This window comes from Salvia splendens, chromosome 17 (assembly GCF_004379255.2).
Source record: "Salvia splendens isolate huo1 chromosome 17, SspV2, whole genome shotgun sequence".
Taxonomy (NCBI): domain Eukaryota; kingdom Viridiplantae; phylum Streptophyta; class Magnoliopsida; order Lamiales; family Lamiaceae; genus Salvia; species Salvia splendens.
In genome coordinates, this window is record NC_056048.1 from 10,795,012 (window position 1) to 10,811,140 (window position 16,129).

At 35.5% G+C, this 16,129-nt stretch overlaps 3 protein-coding genes across 4 annotated transcripts; 2 read left to right on the top strand and 1 right to left on the bottom strand.

Moving 5' to 3' along the window:
- The first annotated feature begins 4,143 nt into the window (after nt 1-4,143).
- Nucleotides 4,144-7,270, top strand: LOC121773937 (WAT1-related protein At5g64700-like). 2 transcript variants are annotated; one of them, XM_042170852.1, is made up of 8 exons: nt 4,158-4,204; nt 4,280-4,330; nt 4,392-4,454; nt 4,534-4,650; nt 5,848-6,097; nt 6,176-6,334; nt 6,680-6,831; nt 6,900-7,270. In XM_042170852.1, the coding sequence occupies exons 1-8, from the start codon at nt 4,158-4,160 to the stop codon at nt 7,051-7,053; spliced, it is 993 nt and encodes a 330-aa protein (XP_042026786.1). In that variant the 3' UTR covers nt 7,054-7,270. The 2 variants fall into 2 exon arrangements, with proteins under 2 accessions (XP_042026785.1, XP_042026786.1); XM_042170851.1 differs by having other exon boundaries at nt 4,144-4,330.
- A 314-nt stretch (nt 7,271-7,584) lies between these two features.
- Nucleotides 7,585-9,736, top strand: LOC121774163 (probable inactive protein kinase DDB_G0270444). The gene is made up of 2 exons (XM_042171074.1): nt 7,585-7,748; nt 8,949-9,736. The coding sequence occupies exons 1-2, from the start codon at nt 7,638-7,640 to the stop codon at nt 9,558-9,560; spliced, it is 723 nt and encodes a 240-aa protein (XP_042027008.1). The 5' UTR covers nt 7,585-7,637; the 3' UTR covers nt 9,561-9,736.
- A 1,120-nt stretch (nt 9,737-10,856) lies between these two features.
- Nucleotides 10,857-15,807, bottom strand: LOC121775433 (kinesin-like protein KIN-7E). Its single transcript, XM_042172514.1, has 13 exons — nt 15,317-15,807; nt 14,788-14,877; nt 14,588-14,688; nt 14,397-14,510; nt 14,234-14,315; nt 14,069-14,136; nt 13,877-13,939; nt 13,645-13,769; nt 13,231-13,567; nt 12,922-13,023; nt 11,968-12,831; nt 11,559-11,878; nt 10,857-11,354 (listed from the first exon to the last, which is right to left on the bottom strand). The coding sequence occupies exons 1-13, from the start codon at nt 15,522-15,524 to the stop codon at nt 11,039-11,041; spliced, it is 2,790 nt and encodes a 929-aa protein (XP_042028448.1). The 5' UTR covers nt 15,525-15,807; the 3' UTR covers nt 10,857-11,038.
- Between the last annotated feature and the right edge of the window lie 322 nt (nt 15,808-16,129).

Genomic DNA, 16,129 nt, shown 5'->3' on the forward strand with positions numbered 1-16,129 from the left:
TTTTTCATCCCGGATGCTTCCTTTCGCCGTTTAAGCTGGTTTTAGACCCTTTTTCTACACATTCTTCACAAAATGGTCAAAATATCAATATCATAGAGAGGTAGCTATAACCATATCTCAAAGTACACAATATATGATCAAAACCAAGTAAAACTACCCTCTAAAACTGTGTGCAATCCAAGTGAATCAGCAGGTGGGCGGACGATGGCTTCTCCTTCCTCCACGCCCTATGCTTCCTCTGCGGACGATGAACCCTTTTTGCATCCTCTGGCCTATCCTCCGCCCCATTGCGGGGGTCCAGAGAATAGGTCTGGACGATGCTAACACATTTTCATTTTTTTTGTAATATCTTTTTTATATATCACCACATTTTTATTTCATTTCACACCATTCACTCCACTCTCTTCCTCATCTCAATTTCCAATCTTCCTATCTTTCTATCATTGTAACTTTTTTTAATTAAGTAAATGTAGGGTTTGCCTTTAATTTGTGGTGTTTTTATATTTATTTTGCTAATAATTGACATATTTGGACATATTAAAAATAAAAAATAAATACAAAATAGTAGTTAAAACTATAGGGCAGCCCACTGCAGATGGATGGGGCGAAGGATAAAATGCTGATGTGGTGGAGTATAGGGCGCTCTTTAGGGCGGGCTATAGGGTGCCACATTGTGGATGCTCTAAATCTGCTAATTCGTTGCTAACAATTTGTAAAGGACTAAGTTTGTTGCTAAATTTTTCGATCCCTTTTTTATGCCAACAATTAGTAACAGACTGTGTCTGTTAAAGTTTACGGTCCCTTTTTTATGCCAATAATTTAGGGGCGGATTAAGTGTGTTGGTATTCCGCTGCTAACAGTTAACAAACTGGGTTTGATGCCAAAGTTTTAAATCCATTTTTTTATGCCAACAATTATCAACGAACTTATCATGTTACTAATTCATTACTAAAATGAGCACAATTGAAATCGTTGCTAAAATTTAGCAGCAAACAGTTTAGCAGCAATGTAGATCTGTTGCTAATTCGCTGCTAACCAATTTTACCAGCAGAAATAAATAGAAAATTTTTTGTAATGAATTAAAAGTGTTACTGTATTAAGGAACTACCAAATGCCTCCCGCGGTAAAGTAAAATGATCTACTAATCTCATCCATTCAAAATTTGATCTCATCCATTCAAAATTTGATCAAATGGTTGCATTTTGATATGTAGTACTACACTAAAGAGGTGTTAGCTTGGATGTGTTTTGTTCTTGTGTTTGAGGATTGTTTGCCTTTGCTCGCCTCCTCGGATGGCTCGAGCATTTTCCTTTTATCAAAAAAAAATCACTACCCTATTTATATAGTATATTATAGTTATATGTTAATATAATTGTTAAAGATTACATAACTTAAATATATTTATATATTATAATTATGAACACATGTATAATAGTATATTGCAATAATGATATCGAAAATTTATCATAGTGAATTTAGGTATACCAAAAAATTCAAGAAAATATAGGCATGATATTTTTTTCATACCACAATTTTCGGTATGACAGTCTCCGTGTGTAATATATTATCGACCCACCCTGAAACCAAACACATGTAAGACTCATTTAAAAATACTTTTCTTGATACAAACAAGCCCTAAACATAACGTTCACACACTGAAAAACTACATGTCTAATTGTAGTATTATCGAGAAACAAAGAAAATTTACTTTTTTAAAGAAGTGGCTATTGGCCCTTTTCATAGTCCAACCGAACTTGGAAAAAGAAGCAAGAAGCCGGTTCACGAAATTGATTAAAATTTGTTTTTTCCTCTCTCCTTTTCTCTTTTATTTTGCCTCTCCTGTACGTAGCTAAGATCTTTACGTGTAACTTTCAAAATTTTCAAAGAAAATACCACGAGATACTGTTTGAAATTGGAGCCCAAATGAAGGATAGAGTTATCAACATCTCTTTACATGATAATGACTCAAAAAAAATGAAATGTAGCTATCCCATTCTTGGAACATACTATCCCATTCGTGTAACTTCAGTGAACATGCAAAGGGAAAAAAACAAATGAAGGAATAAAAGAAAAGAGCATAAATTTCACATTGCTATTTTTGTGGTGATTAATGGTGCTTATGTGTAGCCAATTTATGAACGTATGTCCTTTCCACTTTTGAACGTGTGGGGGGAAATTATTGGAGAATTATGTATGGAGTATGTGTGTCGTCTATTATTCAAGGATTTGGATGGAAAATATGTCAAGAAAGTTGTTATTGTGCTATGTTTATAAAATTCTTCTTAGATCATCAGCAACGCCGCCCTTTCCGCCTCTCGTGCGGCTGAAAGCCGGGCGCCTGTGAGACCGCGCACGGCTCACAGGGCCTGCAACATATTTCCAAACTTATCACTAATCTAGCTTAGTTATTTGTTTAAAATCAAGATCAAATGGAGCACTTCATAAATTACATCATGATAGTAACAAATCCCACTAAATGTCGTCTAAATTTATAAGCTATTACCTTTAACTTTTCGGCTGATTGATTATCTTTCACAAAGCTAATTTGAAAGAGAATAATGACATGTGGTTAAAGCATTAATATAGACAAAATCAAGTACTACTTTGAAGTAGTTGAAGTTGTATTATTTAAATTTATACTATTACTACTACTAGCTAATTGTAATAGTATACCTTTAAAGGTATTATAATAATGGTCAAAAGTATATACTTGATCAGTCTACCACATGAGTATCACAGTCCACCACATGAGTAAGAAAGGATGAACATGCACATTGCCCGCAGGGGCGTAACGCAGTTGGCAACGGAGGGACAGATCTTGCTGCAGATGATGAACATGCACAACATTTCTTTTTTCTCTAGCCCTTCAAATTTCTGCCAACACATGCAAGTGCTATGTCTTTAATGAATTGTCACTTCTTATTATATTATAATTTAAATCCAACAATTTCTTCGGGAATCAATATATTTAATCTTATGCAACTTTAAAAAACCATGGGGATTTTAACCCACCAAAAGATATCCGGAAAGGTGAAATTCCATGAAAAGTATCGTAAAATATTAAAGGGATGACAAGAAAGAGCATGCTTTTTATCATTGTTGAATTAAAATATGAGTTTAATTGAATAAAATATAGTATCCATTTACGAATAAATATCAGGAAAAGGTGAAAATTCCATTAAAAAGTACAATAAATAATTTTCTATTGGGATTTTTGAATTATATAATTAAAATGTGAGTTTAGTTGAATTAAATATAATATCCATTTACGAATAAATTCGCGTGTTTGTGCTAAAATATTGGGTCATTTGGGATCCCATTTGTTAGATTCTACGATATTGATTCCATATTAATAAATGACCTAAGGTAACTTACTATTCATAGGGTATTTATGGATTCTAATTGAGTCAAATATATGCTCAACGAGTGAGCTTTCTATATTTAGATTTATGCCTAGATTTTTACACTATTTTTCGTAAGAAATATTATTTTAGTCTTAATAACATACTACCTCCGTACATAAAAAATAATTTCATTGGTGGACGACACATATTTTAATGTGAAATTAGTAAAATATGAGAAAACAAAATATAAATTGATAAAGTGGAACAAAGAAAGAGAAAATATGGATAAAGTTTAAATTCAGTGTTATATTACATTTTTAGTATGTGATTAATTTTGGTGGGCAGACGGAAATGGAAAGATGAGACTATTCTTCGTGAATGAAAAGAATATTATATTTAGTATTTTCTTATAAACAATAAAAGTACTCCATATCATAGACACATAACAGAAATACGTACTAACAATATAATAGTATTTGTTTTGTTAGACCAAGGTGTCCACCAATGAACTTAGTTACTACTATTAATTTATCTATGTTGATTTTGTAGGCCAGCGTCGATATGAGACAACTGGCTTAATAATTCAAAGTTGTTCTATACCCAGAGATAGGAATCGATCCTTCGGCCATTTGATGAAGGACGGTCGAGTCCCATATCACTCAACCACATTTCTTGGATTAACAATAAAAGAAACTAAAACATCGAACTCTCCATAGTTTTAGTTGGAGAGAGAGAGGGAGAGGAGCCGTATATAAATAACCACATAGTACATCATTGAAGCAGAATTGTGCACATAGTTGAGTAAGAGAGAGAATGGAGGAAAAGAAGGCCCTTTTGGCAGTGCTTGCGATACAGCTAGTGTATGCAGGCTATTTCCTCCTAACAAAGCTTGCATTTGATGTTGGAATGAACACTTTTGTGTTTGTTTTCTACAGACAAGCTGCTGCTACTCTCTTCCTTCTCCCCATTGCCATCTCCCTCCAACGGTATGCACTAATACATAAATAAAATATTTAGGGTTTCTTTTTTAAATTGATTTTTTTGCAGGAAAACTGCTCCACCGTTGCCCCTCTCTCTCTTCATCAAGATTTTCATGCTCAGTTTAATTGGGTTAGTATCTCTCTATCTATCTATATCTTTCTTTTTTCTCTCTCAAACTAAATAACTAACTCTATAATATTATTTGCAGGATTACTATGAGTTTGGATATAGTGGGTGTGGGTTTGAAATACACGTCAGCATCTCTAGGGGCTGCCACTTCCAATACGCTGCCTGTTATTACTTTCTTCCTTGCACTCCTGTTAGGGTACGTTATACTCATTTTCTTCTAAGGTAGTTCAGTTGTATTTCTTTTTCGATCATCCTAAATTAGTTGAATTGTTTTTTTTCTTACAAAATATTTTAGTCCCTCCTATTGTATTCTCTGTCGTGCCAATATTTTAAATCTTGTACTTAGAAAAAACACTTCAACTATCTTGGGAAGATGGAGCATATTTTATCCATCATTATAATACTAAAATAATGGGGATAGTGATACAAAATAACTAAAATTTATACATAATTAGAGACCAAATCTCAACAACTAGCTAGATCAAAAATTAATGGAAGGATGCGATTAAAAACACAGATCATTTTTAGATATCAATTAGGTAATATTAAGATCGTTTTAGTTCATACAAAGGGTATGAACTCGTATAAACTAAAACGATCGATCTAAATATGACCTTTGTGTTTGGTTGTTTAGTTATGTATTAGGATTTAGTTATTTTTTCAACACTTACTCATGCATATGTCCTATACATATTACACAATTTGTTCTGCCATAGTTCATAAAATTGGAGAAAGGAAATTGTTCGAGTGGACCGTGATGTTTTCTTTAAAGTTTTATTTATTTATCAATTAAAAAAAATGGGAGGAAGGATACTAGGGAGGGGTTTGGGTTGCCGATCATGTGATTAATTAATCAACGGAGATAATTCTTTTGACTTGAAGAAAAAGTTGTTTTGATTCTTGATTAATTTTTTATTTGACTTGTAGTATAAAATTGAGATGAAAATCAACTATCCAACGAATTAAATTCATCAAGCGAAGGAATCAAGAAAAAGGCGCATGATCCCCCTTAATTCTATGTATAGGCTTTTACATATATAGGAAAGAACCGTAATAGGAAAGAAATAAAAATGATAAAATTATTCTTGAAATATATTCTCGTCAGATAGCTAAATATTCTAGATTCTATGTTTCACCTCATCAATACACATTGGTAAATATTGTAATATTATATACATTTACATCAATATTCGAGTTCTTTCCCGATCGTCATATTCCTCACTTTCTCAAGTGTGTTTTTTAGTCACAAAAGTTGGGAATAAAGACTAATAGATATATTCACTAACCCCACAAAATATAAGTATAAGCCATGCATGTTTCTCTGTAGGAATTAGAATTAAAATTAAATTAAGAGTGATTAATATCAATATTCAAGATTACCAATTAATTGCAGGATGGAGAAGGTGAAGATAAGAAGTAGGGCTGGAGTGATGAAAATTTGTGGAGTAACACTTTGCATAGGAGGAGTAGTGACCATTGCCTTCTATAGAGGCCCTTTCTTTAAACTATTGCTTCACCATCACTTGATTCATAACCATCTTCAACAAATCCAACCTCATTTGCCTCCTGCAAATACTTGGATCAAGGGTGTATTTCTCATGCTACTTGCCAACTTATGTTGGGCATTCTGGCTCGTGCTACAGGTCCAGTCCATCGCGTATATTAATAAAATAAATCATGTATTTTGATGTCTACCTAATCCTATTTTGTTATTGTAACAGGGGAGTGTGTTAAAGAGTTATCCATCAAAGTTGTTGTTGACAACCCTACAATGCTTGTTAAGCACTTTACAGTCATTTATAGTGGCAATATGTGTTACAAGAGACCCTAAAGATTGGCAAATTGGATGGAATATAAGACTTGTGTCGGTAGCCTATTGTGTAAGCCCTTTTTTCTCTATAGCAAATACGATTGACACATCGACATTCGACTGATGACACATCCACTACAAAAAAATTAATCTTTTAAGGACATAAAAATTGAGACACAATTACTAGTGTTTGAATTTTTTTTTTAAATAATCATAATTTAGGACGCAAAAGAAAGTATCACTAAGTTGAGGACAAATTTATCTTAATCTTTTGTTTTTTTGATACTTCTATTTGTGTCTTATAATTTCAGTTGGGACACCAACAATGAAAACATTTATAATGCTTTGATGGTATAGTTAGACACACAAAGTATTGTCTTTAATAGCATTAAAAAATGTTCTGTTTTTTGGGCAGGGAATAGTGGTGACTGGCTTCACATTCTACCTTCAAACATGGGTTGTTGAGAAGAAAGGACCAGTATACCTATCCATGACCACTCCATGGATCATGGTTTTCACAATCATTCTATCAGCATTTGTTTTTGGAGAGATCATTGCTTTGGGAAGGTAATTATTTTCTAATTATGTGAGGTGGAAATGTTTTTAATATGTTGACTTAAATGTACACGTGGCAGTGTAATTGGGGCAATTCTCCTAGTTGGAGGGCTTTATTTTGTCTTATGGGGAAAGGCTAAGGAAGAAGAAATGGAAAAGGAAGAATGCCAGCAAATTGTAGATGTTGAGAAAGCATGTGGAGGTTCAATGGGGCAGACTACTACTATTAAATAGGATCAAATTATATGGTCCATATAATATAAGATCTAATTAATACTATGTATATGCTAATTTAGTGATTCACTATGCACTTTAGTGTTTCATTTTATGTATTAATTGTGGTCAACATTACAATATCAAGTGTATACTAGGTAACAGTAGGAACATGTATAAAATGTACGTGTGATATATGTGTGTCAATATCAATTGTAATATTATCTTGTGCTATCAAAATTTCGTCTTTTTTTCTCTTGCCTTGACTTCCCTTCCATTAATTTAGTGAGTTTTTTAATTTGTTTTAGGAATATCTCAATTAATACAGTGGCGAAATATGTTTTATATGTGAGAATATATAGTAGTGTAACATCTTTATAATTAGTAAATATAACATATAAAAGTGAATGAACGGTCAAATATAAATTAGTAGGAAAGCCTAAAAATATATAGTAGAAATGTCTGAACAAAAATGAAAGCTAGAAACAAGCATTTCCTTCTATAAAAACCTCATACCCAATTTTTCCCATTTGCAGTCTCTGATCCAAGCAAACGAGCCCTCTTCTCGCTCTCTCCAAAAAACTTGTTTTACAGAGAGTGAGAAAATGGGAGGGTGTTCATCCAGGTCAATGCTGGAGACCGTGGATCTCGACGACGAACTGGATCCTCTTCCGGCACCGGAGAATCAAGAGACTCCGGTCAACGGGGCTGGGAAGGTTAAACTCTACGAATTGTGTCACATGGCCAATTAATATTCTTTTTCCAATATTTTGATTTGCATATTATGGGTTTTCTATTACTACTATATATTTGGGGATTGGGATGTGATCAATTGCTAACTAGCTAAATTTGTAAACTTGCCAACGCTGCATATTAAAAATGTCACACAAATTTAGTTGATATACTTATGTGTTTGTGTTGATATTTAATATATATGTCAACACAAAGATACAAGTATGTCAACTAGATTAATGTTGACATATTAATTTCATCGTGTTGACATTTTTTATTTTGCAGAGTTGATGAGTTAGGAAAGTTAACAATCTAATAGGACACCAGGCTTTGCATAATTTTATATTTAAAAATAAACCTAATTTTACATCAAAATTAGGGCCAGATAAGGACTTTTAGATTAAAAAAAATAGATGATGGAGATCTAAGATTTTTGGCGGGTATTAGATTAATGTAAATAAGGCATTAAAAGGTAAAATTAAAATTCGATTGATGATTGTATTATAATATACATATAAATAAAAAGCATACACATATTATTGGCATTATATACATTGCACTAGAACATTAAACCATGCAACGTATTTCATTACAATACTAAGACTATTTGCAAATTATATTTTGGTGCACTTATTTCGCCCAAACGTATGCAATTGAGATTTAGTTAAAATTATCGTTAAATTATATTTAATTTGATATAATTTTTATGTAAAAAATTAATTTAAATAAAAAAAGTTATAAAATTCAAGTTTTTATGATTTTTTTAAAAAAAATTATGTATTGCCAACCATCATACTGATTCTCTAATTTATTCTTATTGTATCAAATAAATCCTATAAATTACCCTGAACTCTAATTTAATGACTCTAGTTTGATTTTAGTTTGATGTAAGAATGTGTTTTGATTATTATTTTGTTTGAAATCACCAGATAAAATAATAAAAAAAAATTATCATTTAAATTGAGAAAATTTAGCCTCCAACGACTCTTTTATTTGATAACATTATTGATAGAAATTCAAAATGTTTGATACTAAAATGAATTAATTAAATAACGAGTGGTCTATGAAATTCGATGATTTCACTCTCTATTAACAACGATATGAAATATTGTTATAGTTATCTTTCTTTCATTTGCAAACTATTATTATTAAAAATATCATTTTATTTTAATTTCTTCGCATAGACCGAAGAGGAAATGTGCTCGATCGACCTAGATGTCACACCCGAACTTGACCTCGAACAAGTGAAACAAGAAGAGGTGGAGGTGGAGGAAGCTCATGAGACAGCCAACGTCACACCCGAACTTGACCTCGAACAAGTGAAACAAGAAGAGGTGGAGGTGGAGGAAGCTCATGAGGCCGCCAACGTCACACCCGAACTTGAGCTCGAACAAGAAGAGGTGAAGGTCGAAGAAGCTGATGAGGCAGCGACCGAAGCAGAGAAGGAAGTATCAACAACCGAAACCACCAGGGAAGAGAAAGAATCACCCGAGCCTGAAACTTCTCAAGCAGAAGAAACCTTAGAGGCCGAGGAGGAGGTGGTGACGGCCGAGACCATACAAGTCAAGGCAAATGCAGATGAGGCAACACAAGCTGAGGATGATCTTGAAAACTTCGAGGAGGTTGAGAATGACCCTGAGGAAAGTGAAAACATAAGCGAGGATGAGGTTGTGGAGGAGGAGGAGAAGCAATTACCTGAGACTCTGAGGTCGAGGGTTAGGGGGTGGATTCAGGGTTCAATCCACCGTTTTCCTCTTCCTTCACATTTCTCTAATTTCAAAATTCCCTCTTTTTGAAGAATCATAGCTAACTATTTGCTTCTTATAGAATAACATTTTCAAGATGGTGGTTGTTGAGCTTGAAAGTTGTAAGCTCGTGTGCATCCTGTGATTTTGTTGAATCAATATATAGTTCTAGCGAGGAATGTTATTTTAGGTGCACGTATTATATAATTGACCATCGATCCTGTATAGTCTATGTTTGCATTTTTTTTTTGTTTTTACATTTTTTTTATTTACCTCATAATGTTATTGGCATCATTAATTTTATAGGTGATCCTCATTGGGTTGTTATTGTCTCACCTCAATTTCGTACTCCCTCATCTCATAAAAATACAGACATTTTCCATTTAGAAATATCTCATAAAAATATCTCCTTCTATATTTAGTAACTTTTTTCTCCCTAATAAGGTGGACCCATTTTCTACTAGCATACTATAATAACTTTTTCTTTTTAATTCTCTCTTACTTTACCAATTGTGCACTTATTCTCGAGTCGTCCCAAATGTCCATATTTTTGTGGCACGAATAGAGTATAAGTTACCTCGAAATATTTATAATTATGTAGTTATTAAAAATAATGGTGTTTGTTGCTCTAATTAACCAATTTACTTAGTAAAAGGTTAGCTAGGCCATGTATTTTTGTCAGAATTCTATATAGAAAAGTAATCTAATTAATACTAATTAATAATTTAGTAAATAATTATTATATTAATTATTTAAATTATGAACATATAATAATTAATAATATTACCTCGGATTTATCCTAAGTTATCAAAACTTTTCGCACATGATTTAAAGAAATTTTATTCTTTGAGTTAAATGAAAAGATAATAAAGTATGAAGTAGAGAAATGATTTTTAATAAATAATATCATAATTTTATATTAACGAAGTAGTATTGAAGTTATCGAAATAATAGTTAACATAATTGCCATTAGAAAGGTGATAATATTCTTTCATACTTGATTATACTCCCTCCGTCCTCTAAAATAGTACTACTTCCTTCATTCGCTATTAGGAGTCTCATTTGAATTCGACACGGTTTTAAGAAATATATAAAGAAAAGTGGGCGAGAAAAGATAGTGAAATGTGGGACCTATTTATATATTAGTTTTATAATAGAATGCGAGTGAAATGAGTTAGTGAAAAGTCTATTTGGGATCGCCACTAGTATAGTTCATTATCCACATCCTTTTTATTTTACAAAAGTAACTTTTTAAATTGCTAGCGAAATTTAATACTATATGTGATGCATTCTTCAATGTGCAGACAATCAGTTTTCTTTCATATGCACATCATGAGCCATATCAACGAAGAGAAATCGAGCTTATGTATCTTAAAAATATATCACGAAAAAAAGTAAGTGAGCCCTAAAGAGTATAGTATAGTATAGTGTGTATAAGTACACAATTTACAACATATATACAAAAATAATATCTCGACATACATAGTTGGACTTGGCCTCTTTCTATGAGTGAAATGCTACAATTGTAGTCACAGGAACGATATGAGGCTCCGGCGGAAGCTGTTGTGCGATCGCCGTGGTGTAAAGTTGAGCCCGAACATCTCTTTGTGGTGCGTCTGCCCGTGTTGCTCGGAGCTCACCAGCTTCGCCACCAGGAATGCGCTGTCGCTAATGTGCTCCATCTCATCCGTCTTGGTCCATACTCGGTGCGAGAGCTGCAGCCGCCTGAGCTTGGTGTCGAGGCCGATGCCCCACTTGAGGAAGAGGCTCTCCCGTTCTTGTTCCGATAGCTTCTTCGACATCCTCTTGCTCAGCATTCGCCTCTCCTCGCGAATCACCTTCATACTGTTTGCAACATACATACCATCCGATAGTTATACATTTATACTACTTCTGTCCACAAAAAATAGAACGACACGTATTTAAATGCATAAAGAAAAAACTTGCTAGAAATAGATAGAGACTAATTTTGGTGGACGGCTAAAATAAATGTAGCAAAATAAACCATTCCTAGTAGAAAATTGACATAAGTTGGGAAAGGGGAGTCACCTTAGAGCCAGGGTTAGACATTGCCCGTTGACGACGGTGTTCTCGCCTCGAGAGAATTTGTCCCTCAGGAACTTCATCCTCCTCATCTCGACCTCCATGTATATAGCGTCCGAAGCATCGCCCCCTTGGAAGAGCATGAAGAAGTAGCTCCGGTGTATCAACGAGACATTGCAAGCGTGCCAGAGCTCGACTATCTCTCGTTGGAGCCTCCTGAACTCGGCAGCCCAGTTCGAAAGACCTCTGCACTCGTCCACGATTGGATCCAAACCCACATCTTTAACATCCCTCTTTGGAGTCTCATCATCAACTCCTTCCACATTCTACATCATTATACAACATCTTATATATACAAACCAAGAAATCTTATGATTCTTAACAAGTTTAAGAAGAAAGAAATCATGATATTCACCTGACACTTGGTATGCATATCTTGGGATGGATCCATCTCAATATCGAATGTATGGTCAGGCGAACACCGAGGATCCTTCCTTGATAGATCTCGAACAAAGGGAGTAAAGCTCAATGGGGACTGTTTCTTCTCAAAATCCACATATCCTCGTTCCGATCCAAACAAAGACGTGATCTCTCTAAAATCGAGCCAAGGTGAATTCAAGTCAGCAATCCTTGCTCTGCAGCTTCTGCTCTTGCTCAACTTGAAAAAGGTTGCTAAGGGTGTATCTTGATCCAGTCCATGTGTCGGACGAGATGGGAAATCTGGTGACTGGATCGAGCTAACTTCCATCTCTTCCTTAGATAGAGGAGACGACAAGCCTCTCTCTTCATGTTCCTTCGACTGTTCCTCCATTGCACAATCATTCTCCTTGATCCCTTCATTGTTTTCAGATGGTGATAACACAGCTTGTACGTGGTCGTATACATATGGAATTACCTCTTCATGAGGGAATTCAGAGTCCCCTTCTAAACATATGGAATTGCTGTTTGTAGCATCAAGCTCTTCTGTCTCGATGCAACGAACTTCCTTGCATGTATCCTCCTCCGACGTTCCATCACTTTGCTTCTCGATCTCCTCCCAACCTTGGTCCGAGTAACTGTCGCTGGAGTTTGAAGCTAAGATTATCGGGGATGCACTACCAAGCACCATGTTCTCGTCGAAATATGGGACTTTCACTATTTGAGCCTCTGAACTTGTCCTGCTGTGTCCCTGTGAGCAATATCTCGCATCACCATCCGAGGAATGTGGCGTCTCCTCTTCTGACATCGTACTTCCGGGTGATCTTTGTACTCGCAGATGAGGATAGTGTCCTGATCCTTCCTAGAGAACGAAATCGAGAAAGAAGTGAACAAACGAAAAGGAAGGAACGAAAAAGGCAATGTTAGCAAAGTTTGGTATGAGAATTGCTACCCGTGTCACGGATGCTTCATTTCCGATTATTTCCAACAAATCTTTCACTTGTGATTGAGCGACGTCTCTTTGCAGAATAACCTCGTTCAACTTCTCCTCGAGCTAGAAGAAAGTGAAATGGTCAACACTCAGTATTAGTATTAGTAAAAGCATAAGATTCACACTACTATCTATTTCGAAATTTCAGACTAATATATATCTTGATTGCCTCATATGTTGAGCATGTATGTAGTGATCAACGAGATAAGAGGTCACGTTGTAACGGTTAAAGACATCAAAATTGGTTGTCAACGCGGAAATGTTTAGTACCTCAGTGATTTGAAGGTCTTTCTCTCTTAGCATCGCGGAGTAATTTGGCATGGAGATAGTGGATTGAGAATTTCTAAGCTCACTCTCGAGTCTTGCTAGCTCCCGTTGCAAATACTTGATCAGAGCTTTGTCAGACATGACCACGTTAACTTGGGCGTTGGTGGTCACTTCCTTTGCACAGCTCGCAAACAGAAGGGTGTTTCTTGACTGCTCAACGTGGCTGCGTGCAGGGCTCATTGTGCAAATGATGGCGGTTCTAGCATTCCCCCCTAGCGACGTTTGCAAGATTCGCGTCAGCTTAGAATCTCTGTAAGGAATGTGTCCACCCCGTCCCGTGCTGCATCATAATGTCACGAATCATATGACGATAAATGAAAATTGGAAAGAGAGAAAGAAGTACGAAAGTGTGAATACCTTAGCTTGCGAATGACAGTTCCTAATGTCAGCAAACTGCGATTTATGTGGCAGCCTTCTTTTAATCTCGTCCCAGCTGAATTAGCTTGCGATGCTCGTTCACTTCCAGCAAGATCGACAAAATTCTGTTTCGCGAAGAACAAAAAAAGTTCGATATCAATGAGAAAAAAAAATGCACAGCATTTGGAAACATCGGTTATTCACAACTAGTTCTCCTATGTTGTTTACATACCACAGCAGCTGCAAGAGCGGCGCTGTCCCTGCCTATAAACTCACGGGGCGAGCTTTCCACCGTCTGCAATAACGTAATTCGTCTCAACAAAACATTGTCTAAAATAAGAGATTTGACCACACAAGATTCATAATGTTTGTAGACATATATAAGTTCAAGAAAACGCGAGGAAAGAGAAGAAACGGGCATTACCAGTCGAATAATCTGGTGAGATCTGGAGCTGACTTCATTAAGGGATGTCTCTCCGATTTGCCTTTCAGCTGCAAAAGCAACAGAAGATTGAGAGTCTATAGCTCGACACACTCGACTAGCTTTGGAGTTCGTTTGCAAGATTCCAAAATTGACTAAATTTCTTACCTTCACATATAGATAGCAGCTGAATCACATGATCCCAGTCCCTTAAGGTTTCCTCTGTGAGCTTCTCGACCACCGTCCCTCTCTAGCAAAAGCAAAAACGTCGTCTGTCAGGAGATATTGAATAGATTCTCGAAAAATGCAGGCCCGGAAAGGGAATATTCACCTCTGGATCATCCAAGAGCCTAAGAGGAGTGCTGTCTACACTGAGGAGGTCACGGACGGACTCATTATAGATTTCCAGAGCAGAGAACTTCAACACGAAATCTCTCTCCGGATGCTGAAACAACATAGTTAGTCGAAGAATAACACAATTCTCACCAAGAATTAACACTGCATTTGCCATTTTGGCATTACCTTCTGTATATAATCATATATGTCAGCTATTGCATACTCGGTCACCCCAGTCATTGTGAACGTCTTCCCACTGCTCGTTTGCCCATATGCAAAAACACTTGCTGCACAAAAGTTTTATCATAGTTTGGTTCAGATTTGATCTGAAAGAGACTATACATGAAGAAGACAAGGCAAGAAAACAGAATGGGGATAAAACTCACAATTCATTCCACTAACAACTGAAATCGCAACATTCTTGGCTGCTCTTTCGTAGACTTCCCTTGTCGAGCAATCGGGCCTAAACACCCTATCTATACACGAAGGGGCACAAAAACACAGCACTTCACAAAGCTATCCCCAAATGGCCTCAATATAACAGTTGCATTTCAATGCAACTATTTTCAGCATAACAATTTACATACTAAAACATCATTCACCAAATTTAGAACTGAAATCTATAGAGAAAGCAACATTCCCATTTGCCATAACATATCATAATCAATATTCTTATACAACCTCACTGAACTTAAAAACATCAAAACTAACAATACACACAAAATTCTTGGAAAGTTACAAGAGGACCATAAAAATATCATCTTTTTACAAAATGTGAACTCATACACACAAAATTCTTGGAAAATTACTAAAAAAATAATCTTTTGACAAACAAGATCAAACCCAAACTTAAAAAACTGAATGAAAAATACCAAAAAACCATCTCAGAACTATCAAGAAACAGATAAAACTCACCAAATCTGTAAGCAGTTGGATACATGGACCTATCAGAAGCAGAGACATTAACATTCTTGTAAACAACAGTGTTATCATTGATGCAATCCCAATCTGCAACATCATGTCTCAAGATCTCCTTCCCATTCAAAGGCCTCAAACGCACCGACACATTAATCCTCTCCTCACTGCCTCTCACCAGCTCCCCTTCACCTTCAACACTCCCCATTTTCCACCCCACAACTTGTGGAAATCACACAATCACCCCCCACAAAAATGGGGGGACAAGAAATAAGCCTCACAAGTGAAAGAAAAGGATGGGATTTGTTTTGGAGCAGCCAATGATGAACATGAGCTGAAATTTTAGCAAGGAGTCAATGGAATATACTAATCCTTCTCATCAACCATATATGATGTGGGAAACCCCTTTAGTCTCATGCATTAAATTATGGATTTATGCAATTTTTCTTTGGCAAAGGGGTTGTGTGGTCCATATCTACAGACTGTCAAATGTCTTGATTCTCATGAATGTTTCCTAAGCCAGTGCCTTCAAAACTTAAAATAATGTATGGATTAGGTTGAATTTATGTCATGCTTAAGGATCAATGATTTCTTTTACCTGAAAATTCGAGTAAAAAGATTTGATTTTTCCCTTTCTTTTTTATTGGGTCTTTGTCAAGGAATGTGTGTTTTTGCAAGAAAATGTGTCCCTTCTCTCTTTACGCAAAAACCCGCTGCTCCCTTTCTTCACTCTTGAAAGGGGCATTGGAGTGAGTGGCTAAAGATTGGATCTTTGAAATGTAGTTTGGTTCTTTTTCTTTTTCAGATTAGAAG

What these genes read in the sequence shown, in the direction of transcription:
- LOC121773937 (XM_042170851.1), top strand. Translation starts at nt 4,158, where the DNA reads ATGGAGGAAAAGAAGGCCCTTTTGGCAGTGCTTGCGATACAGCTAGTG. An exon ending in TTCCTTGCACTCCTGTTAGG is followed by an intron (nt 4,651 to 5,847) that starts GTACGTTATACT and finishes AATTAATTGCAG; the next exon opens with GATGGAGAAGGTGAAGATAA. An exon ending in CATTCTGGCTCGTGCTACAG is followed by an intron (nt 6,098 to 6,175) that starts GTCCAGTCCATC and finishes TTATTGTAACAG; the next exon opens with GGGAGTGTGTTAAAGAGTTA.
- LOC121774163 (XM_042171074.1), top strand. Translation starts at nt 7,638, where the DNA reads ATGGGAGGGTGTTCATCCAGGTCAATGCTGGAGACCGTGGATCTCGAC. An exon ending in CGGTCAACGGGGCTGGGAAG is followed by an intron (nt 7,749 to 8,948) that starts GTTAAACTCTAC and finishes TTCTTCGCATAG; the next exon opens with ACCGAAGAGGAAATGTGCTC.
- LOC121775433 (XM_042172514.1), bottom strand. Translation starts at nt 15,524, where the DNA reads ATGGGGAGTGTTGAAGGTGAAGGGGAGCTGGTGAGAGGCAGTGAGGAG. An exon ending in CTCACCAGATTATTCGACTG is followed by an intron (nt 13,940 to 14,068) that starts GTAATGCCCGTT and finishes ACGTTATTGCAG; the next exon opens with ACGGTGGAAAGCTCGCCCCG. An exon ending in ATGAAGCATCCGTGACACGG is followed by an intron (nt 12,832 to 12,921) that starts GTAGCAATTCTC and finishes TTCGTTCTCTAG; the next exon opens with GAAGGATCAGGACACTATCC.